This window comes from Cyclopterus lumpus, chromosome 21 (assembly GCF_009769545.1).
Source record: "Cyclopterus lumpus isolate fCycLum1 chromosome 21, fCycLum1.pri, whole genome shotgun sequence".
Classification (NCBI taxonomy): domain Eukaryota; kingdom Metazoa; phylum Chordata; class Actinopteri; order Perciformes; family Cyclopteridae; genus Cyclopterus; species Cyclopterus lumpus.
The window spans coordinates 217,501-225,933 of NC_046986.1; the positions used below are offsets into that span (position 1 = coordinate 217,501).

At 50.2% G+C, this 8,433-nt stretch overlaps 1 protein-coding gene across 4 annotated transcripts in view; it reads left to right on the top strand.

Annotated features, from left to right (window-relative positions):
• LOC117750264 (centromere protein J-like) overlaps positions 1-8,231 on the top strand; it is a 12,241-nt gene extending 4,010 nt beyond the window's left edge. For 2 of the 4 annotated variants that reach the window (XM_034561404.1, XM_034561407.1), the window contains exons 4-18: positions 1-119; positions 208-313; positions 399-1,124; positions 1,200-1,752; positions 1,842-1,974; positions 2,043-2,208; positions 2,284-2,415; positions 2,532-2,657; positions 2,797-2,884; positions 3,152-3,273; positions 3,734-3,892; positions 4,051-4,191; positions 7,065-7,149; positions 7,295-7,415; positions 7,767-8,231. The exon at positions 1-119 is cut by the window's left edge and continues 572 nt beyond it. In XM_034561404.1, coding sequence (XP_034417295.1) covers positions 1-119; positions 208-313; positions 399-1,124; positions 1,200-1,752; positions 1,842-1,974; positions 2,043-2,208; positions 2,284-2,415; positions 2,532-2,657; positions 2,797-2,884; positions 3,152-3,273; positions 3,734-3,892; positions 4,051-4,191; positions 7,065-7,149; positions 7,295-7,415; positions 7,767-7,959 — 2,970 coding nt within the window. In that variant the 3' untranslated portion in view covers positions 7,960-8,231. The remainder of the gene's footprint in view (positions 120-207; positions 314-398; positions 1,125-1,199; positions 1,753-1,841; positions 1,975-2,042; positions 2,209-2,283; positions 2,416-2,531; positions 2,658-2,796; positions 2,885-3,151; positions 3,274-3,733; positions 3,893-4,050; positions 4,192-7,064; positions 7,150-7,294; positions 7,416-7,766) is intronic. The other 2 variants (XM_034561405.1, XM_034561406.1) reach the window with 2 other exon arrangements.
• The last annotated feature ends 202 nt before the right edge of the window (positions 8,232-8,433 follow it).

The following is an 8,433-nucleotide window of genomic DNA, read 5'->3' on the forward strand; positions in this document are numbered from 1 at the left end:
GGAGCGATGACTTCGGGGAGCGGTGGAGCGATGACTTCGGGGAGCGGTGGAGCGATGACTTCGGAGAGCGGTGGAGCGATGACTTGGGCCGGCAGCGTGGACGAAGTCTTCTGTGAGCGGTAACTACGGCGACCAGCTGAGTGAAGTGAAGCAGTCTGTTCTGAGTGTTTGTTGAGGAGCTGTGTGTTTCTGTGCCTCCTCCCTCAGACCGATAGAGCCGGGTATCAAAGGGCAGAAGAAGACATTTGAGGAGTTGTTGGAGCAGCAGCTGAGAGTGGAGGAGCAGAGGCTGAAGTCTGCCCGGCAACAGCAGGTCAGAGAGCATAACAAGAGTGGCTCCAATACCAAATACCAAAGATCAAAATTCACACTACACCCACTGTGTCTCCCTTCAACAGAGCCACGCACCCCCCAAGAGGGCCTTTCTGAAGCGGGGCGAGGGCCTCTCAAGATTCACCACCGGCCGCAAAGTCTCCTTACCAAAATCGTGGGTGAGGAAGGACCCCAAGGACCCTGAGCCGCAGCTCCAGGCCAGAGTGGTTTCTGGGCCGGCAGCTCTCCAGAGAGGCGTCCAGCGGGTCGGCGTGCAGCGCAAAACCGCCACGCTCAACAAGGAGAACCGGCCCGGGGGTCTGAGTTCGCCTCAGGACGTCAGAATGAGCAAAGCAGCGCGCATGAAGGTTCTGGGGAGCCATCAAAGACAGAACACAGAAGCACCGGAGTCCATTCAAAGTGACCCGCAGGAGGGAAAACCGCCGAGGAACCTGAAGGAGCAGAACCCCAGGAACGCAGGTCTGTCGGCTCCGGGCCCCATGAGGAGCACCGGTCCCAACACACAGCAGCCCGACCACGTCACCACACAGGGGGGCGCTCCCAGAGGCCCGGAGAGGGCTGCACGCCCTGCCGCCGGAGAGAGTGGTGCTTCAAGGATGGAACCGGCGGCCGGAGGAGGCGGCGAAGGAGACGGAGTTTCACAGGAATGGCTCGAGTCGTCGTTCCAGGACAAGATCCGGCGCTGGCACTGCGACCGCCAGCTGGAGACCGTGGAGCTGGGGGAGTTTGAGCTGCTGGAGCAGGCGGCCGAGGAGCTGTCCTTCTCCTCCAATTCCTCCTTCGTCATGAAGGTGCTTCATCAACTCTCCAGTGATCCCTGATGACTAAACGGTCAGATTGCATGTAACGTGTTGCTGTGCTCTCAGGTTCTTCAGATTGACCAGCAGCACCGGGGGCTCCACCCGCGCCGCCTCTCCTCCACCCCCATCAAGTCGCCCCCCGGTAGCGGCGCTGGTTCGGCAGGTAAGATCAGTTCCGTCCCCCCCGACGCGTTCGTGGTGAAGATGAGCGGCGACGAGGACTCCGAAGGTTCGACCTGCGGCGCCGCTGAATTGGAGGAGCGGGAAGCGGCGCTCGAACCGCCGTCGTTTCCCACACAGCCCGACCCGCCGTACGACAAGCAGTCGTACCAGGACGAGGAGAGCAGCGGGGACGACGCGTCCACGCTGAACGAGGATGCGGTCGTGTTCGACGACGACGACACGTGGAACGAGCTGGACGGGGCCGGCTCGGCCAATGACAGCAGAGGAGTTAGTCCAGCCGGCGCGGCGAGGACTCTGTCGAGGAAGGTGAGCAGAGCCGTGCAGCTGGACGAGGACGCTCCTCCTCCCGCTTCTCAGCTCATGACGAGGTTGTTCCCCTCGCTGAACCCAAAAGCCCAGAATGCACCTCTCCATCCTGCTCCTGCTGTGGCGCCAGGTGAGACGAGTATTCACTTGTTAGAGCTTCGTCAACGGATACTTTTGATATTTTGTGTGTGTGAACAATCAGTCGCTGCCCCCCCCCAGGCCAGCAGCTCCAGTCCCGACAGCTGAGGGAGCGGCTGGTGGAGCTGGAGATTGAGATCCAGAGATTTAAGAAGGAGAACGCTGCTCTCTCCAAACTCCGGCATGAGAACGAGGAGCAGCAGGAGCTTCTCAGGTGACACACACGTTTCTCTGTTTCTCCTTCCAGCCGTTTCATTCATCTCACGTCTCGTTGCGTTGCAGGAAGGAGCGTTTGGTGTTCGAGCGGACGAGAGCGGAGGAGCTGGCCGAGCTGGAGGAACACAAGAGGGAAGAGAACAGGAAGTTGCAGAAGGAGCGCAAACTGTTCGAGAAGCACGCGACGGCCGCCCGAGCCATCCCCGACAAGAAGGAGCGCGAGGAGATCCAGGTGGGTTTAAAGGGTCCCACAGGAAGCAGCCGGCGAAGGCCTCCTTTAATCTGCCCCCCCCCCCCCCCTCCCCAGGTGTTGAAGCAGCAGCTGAGCTCTCTGCAGGAGGAGCTGAGGGGGAGGGAGAGCCGCTGGGCCTCCTCACACAGCCGGCTGCGCCAACAGATGGACTCCCTGGGCCAGGAGAACGGCGCTCTGCGGGACCAGGTACCCGTCTGATCTCTGAGCCATTTCATCTCCAATGTTTGCTGGATGCTTGAAGCTAATGATAGTGATCAGAATGATATTATTTTTCTTTAAAGTATATTTTTGTTAAATTTCAGATCCGCATGTTGGAAAAGCTGCGCCTCAGCACCTGGAGGAAAACCCCCGTGGAGGCAGAGAAGGACCGAGAGGCCAAAGATCCCAGGACGTGTGAAGGCAACGCCACCAAAGGAGTGAAGTTCGCTGTGAGCATGTTTATCCTTCTGCTTGTTGTATAATAACGGTCCATAACACATAAACAATGTGATGTTTACCGTCGTAAACGAGCATCAGCTGCTCTCTTCAGCCGGTTCCTCATCGCAGAACGTTCCATCTTCTTCTCAGAGTCCCCTGGACTCCAGAGGAGGAGGAGGCAGTCCTCCACAGAGCAGCACTGCTGCAGCCACCAGAAGGAGCAGTCATGCTGCTGCAGGTACGTTCAAGACGACGACGACAACAACAACAACAACAAAAGAGATTCGGGGCTCACAGGGTAGCTGCAGGTCTTTGCAGACCTGGAACCTCGTAGTGGTTCTTTGTCTTGAGGAAGAAATCATGGAGATGTTCTTTATTACATTATTATTATTTATTCTGGAGGTTTGTTGGTGTGTGATGTCAGTTAGTTTCATATTAAAGTAAGCGTCGTTCATTTTATTCTCCAATCAGTTGAATTAACCTTCAACGTTTCTTTGATCGTCAGCTGGTATGAAGAGCAGCCTGAGGAGGCCATCAGTGCCATGCTTACCCTCCTCTTCCTCGCTGCCCAGCAGGAGGACCGATGAGAGGCCTGCCACCAAGAACCAGGAGCTGGACGGCTCTCCGGTACGAGACGCAGCTTCCTCTCCTTTGTGAGCGTGTCAACATTGTCTTCCTGGTAGAGCCTTTCGAAGAATTCAGCCAACGACTTCTCTTGTTCTGGTAGATTTATTCTCTGATCATAAGTATAAGCTGAGATCACAATGCCAGGGAGTCACAAGAACTCTCCCTTAGAACCGGAAGCCCGGCCCGTCACAGGTTCATGTGCATCATCCTTCTGATTGGTGCTGAACGATCAAGGAGGGGCATAGTTCCATCTCACAGGACTGTGGTAACATGAGTGTTGTGGTACGAGGCGCTATCTATTCTAGAGAAGACATTCCCAGACACAAATTACACCTTCTGTGTTATTCTGAACGTGAGTAACCTGACAAAAGCATTATATAAGCATTTATATTCCCTCTTTCCCTTTCTCTCTTCCTCCGTTTGATCCTTCCTTCTGGTTTGACGTCTTGTGTCGTTGCAGAAAAACGAGTCTTTGCCAAACGAGGCGGAGTCAGCGGAGGACCTAGAGGCGGAGTCAGCGGAGGACCGAGAGGCGGAGTCAGCAGAGGACCGAGAGGCGGAGTCAGCAGAGGACCGAGAGGCAGAGTCAGCGGAAGACCGCCCACCCCCCGATGGCAAGGTGAGGAGGTGGCACATTCAGAGAACTTTTCTCATCTAGAAATCTTATGAAAAGACCAAAAACACAGCTCGTTAGTTCACCTCTCAATACTTACTGACTCGTAAGCTCCCCCCCCAAAAAACTATATATATTTATATATATATATTTTTTAAATCCAGGTGGAGACGCTTCTGGCCAGCGGGGAACGACTCGTCGTCTTCAACAACGGAACCAGGAAGGAGGTCTCCGCCGATGGGCAGACGGTCAAGGTCACCTTCTTCAACGGGGACACCAAGGAGGTGACGGCCGACCAGAGGGTGGTGAGACCTTAGACCCGTTCAATTCAGTTTATTTGGTATAGCCCAATATTACAAACTCCCCTCAGAGGGCCAAAAACGAATGGAATGGAACTCCAATCCATGAAACAGAAGGAGGTAGAGAGGAGGGGGGGAGGGGGGCGGGGCATCAGCAGGGCCAATGGGAGGCCGGTTCACCAGCATCAGACACCTCCAGGTCCAATGGACCCTATGAGACGTGAAGTCACAACGACTCCGGGGAGGAAGCAGAGTTAATAAGGTGCAATGGAGAGATGTAAATTCATCCATAAGGAGAGAGAGAAGAGGAGATAGGTGCTCAGTGTATCCTAAAACATCCCCCAGCAGCCTATAAGCCTATAGCAGCATATCAAGGGGCTGGACCAGGGCAAACCTGATTCAGCCCTAACTATAAGGGCTATTAAAGAGGAAAGTCTTAAGTCTATTCTTAAATGAGGTGACTGTGTCTGCCTCCTGGACTGGAAGTGGAAGCTGGTTCCATAAAAGAGGAGCTTGATAACTGAAGGCTCTGGCTCCCATCCTACTTTTTAGGACTCTAGGAACCACGACCTGAAATGCCAATCGACTGATCCAGTCTCTGTAATAGGATGTCATGATCAATGGTGTCGAACGCAGCACTAAGGTCTAATAATACCAGTACGGAGATGAGTCCTTTATCAGCACTAATGTCTAACAAGACCAGTACAGAGATGAGTCCTTTATCAGCACTAAGGTCTAACAAGACCAGTACAGAGATGAGTCCTTTGTCAGCACTAAGGTCTAACAAGACCAGTACAGAGATGAGTCCTTTATCAGCACTAAGGTCTAACAAGACCAGTACAGAGATGAGTCCTTTGTCAGCACTAAGGTCTAACAAGACCAGTACGGAGATGAGTCCTACTTTCTCAAGGATCTTAGAGAGGAAGGGAAGGTTAGAGATCGGTCTGTAGTTAGCCAACACCTCTGGATTAAGAGTGGGCTTCTTCAGGAGAGGTTTAATTACAGCTACTTTGAAGGAATGTGTTACATGGCCTGTTAGCAAAGACACATTAACAATATCCAGCAGAGAGGTGCCAATTAAAGGCAACACGTCTTTAAGCAGCCTCGTTGGGATGGGGTCTAAGAGACAGGTAGACGGTTTAGAAGTAGAAACCGTTGAGGACAATTGGTCTAGGTTAATGGGAGAAAAGCTATCCAAATATACACCAGGGCATACAGCCGTTTCCAAGGCCACTCCTCTTGATGACAGATCGGCAGTAGTTGAGGGCAAGAGGTCATCAATCTTGCCTCTAATAGTTCAAATCTTTTCATTGAAGAAGTTCATGAAGTCATTACTACTGAGGTCTATAGGAATACACGGCTCCACAGAGCTGTGACTCTCTGTCAGCCTGGCTACAGGGCTAAAGAGAACCCTGGGGTTGTTCTTATTTTTCTCTATTGCTGATGAGTAATAGGCTGCTCTGGCATTACGGAGAGCCTTTTTATATGTTTTAAGACTATCTCTCCAAACTAAGCGTGATTCTTCCAGATTGGTGGAACATGGTCTGACAGAAGAGGGTTCTGTGGGAAGACCTCCAAATGCTCAATGTCAATGCCATATGCAAGAACAAGGTGGAGGGTGTGGCCAAAGCAGTGAGTGGGTTTCTGTACTCTGACAGAAGCCAATCGAGTCCAACAATGAGATAAATGAAGTACTAAGGCAATCATTGTCAATATCCACATGAATATTAAAATCTCCTACAATAATAACCTTATCACTTTTAAGGACTAAACTTGATAAAAACTCTGAAAATTAAGATATAAATTCTGAATATGGACCTGGTGGCCGGTACAGTATAACAAATAGAATTGGCTGTAATGTTTTCCGGGTTGGATGTGAAAGACTAAGAACAAGGCTTTCAAATGAGTTGTAGTTTAGTTTAGGTTTAGGATTCATTAATAGGCTTGAGTCAAAGATGGCTGCTACTCCACCTCCTCGGCCGGTGCCTCGAGGAATGTGAGTATTAATATGACTTGGAGGAGTTGATTCATTTAGGCTGACATATTCTTCATGGTTCAGCCAGGTTTCAGTAAGACACAATAAATCAATGTGATTGTCTGATATTAAATCATTTACTAATACAGCTTTAGATGACAGAGATCTAATATTTAGGAGTCCACATTTAATTCTCCTGTTTTGTTGCACTGTGGCAGTAGTGATGTTAACCTGTATGAGGTTATTTTGTATGACTCCTCTTCTGGTTACTTTTGATTTAATTAATTTAAGTGGCCGTGGGACAGACACAGTCTCTATAGAGTTAAGGTTAAGGGTGGGTAACTGCTCCAATGGAAGTGCAGAGAAGGGTGGAAGACTACAACTCTGCTTCTGCTTCCTGATCTGAACTCTGGGTCATGGATTAAGTCCGTTAATCAACTTGGCCATGTTCGCAGAAATGAGACGCGCTCCATCCCAAGTGGGATGAATGCCGTCTCGACTCATCAGATCAGGCTTTCCCCAGAAAGTCTTCCAGTTATCTATGTAGCCCACATTGTTTGCTGGGCACCACCTGGACAACCAGCGGTTGAATGACGACATGCGGCTATACATGTCATCATTGATCAGATTGGGGAGAGGGCCAGAGACACGGCATGCAGAAATGGAATCCAACATTCATAACTCTAAAGGAAGTTTCTACTACAGGAGCCCAAAAGGGACAACTCAAACTGTAGAGGGCCTCTTGGTCTTTAGTGACCCGTCTAAAGTAGTGATATTATGGGATGGATGGTCTCTGAGCGAGGCCCACGGCGTTACCACGCTCTTGGAAAAGGAAAGGAGTATTTTTTTATTTTAATGTTATTTGCTTAGAGGACAAAGGTTGACTCCTCCCCCCCCTCCTCAGATCTACTTCTACGCCGACGCCCAGACGACACACATCACCTTCCCCGATGGCGTGGAGGTGCTGCACTTCCCCAACAACCAGACCGGTGAGATCCGGTTTCATCAGCAGCTCAGTCGTAGATTTCATTGTTTTGTTCTAATAGTTCATAGATAGTACACTTTTAATAAAGTTAGCAGAAACCAGTCCGACTGGTTCTGGTTTAACCTGGGACGCTGATCTCTCTCCTCCAGAGAAACATTTCCCAGACGGCCGTAAAGAAATAGTCTTCCCGGACCAGACTGTCAAGAACTTGTTCCCCGGAGGCCGAGAGGAGAGCGTGCTGACGGACGGGACCGTGATCCAAGTCAGCCCGTAAGAAGTCAAGTTTGGACCTTTTTCCTGCAGGAACTGAAGAAGAAGAAATAACCACCATTGACTTCAGTAAAACCTTTAAAACGTTTTACTGAAGTACTTTGAAGACATTCTGAGCTTATGAAGACTTTGCTGTGTGATGATTATTAATGTTCCAACAAGCTTCTCATCAGCTAAATGAACAAAGGAAAGACTCACAGCCCCTCACACTTATCCGGTGACCCTTTAGAGGGCCCGGCCCCTAGGTTGCACCACCTGGCGCAGCTTCAAGTTACCCGACGCTGTCAAACATATTTTAAAACCGGGTTTCTTTAGTCCTGAGACCACTAACGTGTCCTGACCCCCTTCCAGGGACGGCACCAAGCAGATCCTGTTCAACACGGGCCAGAAGGAGGTGCACACGGCCGGCTACAAGCGGAGGGAGTACCCGGACGGCACCGTGAAGACGGTCTACGCCGACGGCCGGCAGGAAACCCGCTACCCCAACGGGCGGCTCCGGGTCAAAGACCGGGACGGCAACGTGGTCCTGGACAGCGGGGCGTAGCGGACCACGCGGGTCCGATTCCCAGACGGAGCGGCCTCAGCCACAGGAAATGAAGCGGAAGCCTTTTAACTATAATTAATTTATTATTTACTCCAGACGGCATTAATGTTCGTTAGTTCTTTAGTCACATGACCCAAAATGTTTGTTTACATTTTCAGTGAAATGTTCCCGTGTGTTTGTTTACAATTATTTTAAAGTGTAAAAATGTTAAATACGTATTTATTTTCTTAGCTCACTGTCTATTTTGTAAAATAAAAATGTCTTTTTACTCAGTTGTTGACTAACTTATTTATGAAGAAAACACAGAGGTTGAACTTTGAAAGGTTTAATCTGCTATATTATAAACAATGTCATTAAAACAAAGAACCACGTCAGAACTTTAAATAAAATCACGTGGTCAGAATTCACAAAACAAAAGAAATGAAGATGTGAAACAGGAAGTCAGCGAGGAAACAAGACTGATTTAGCTGCTTA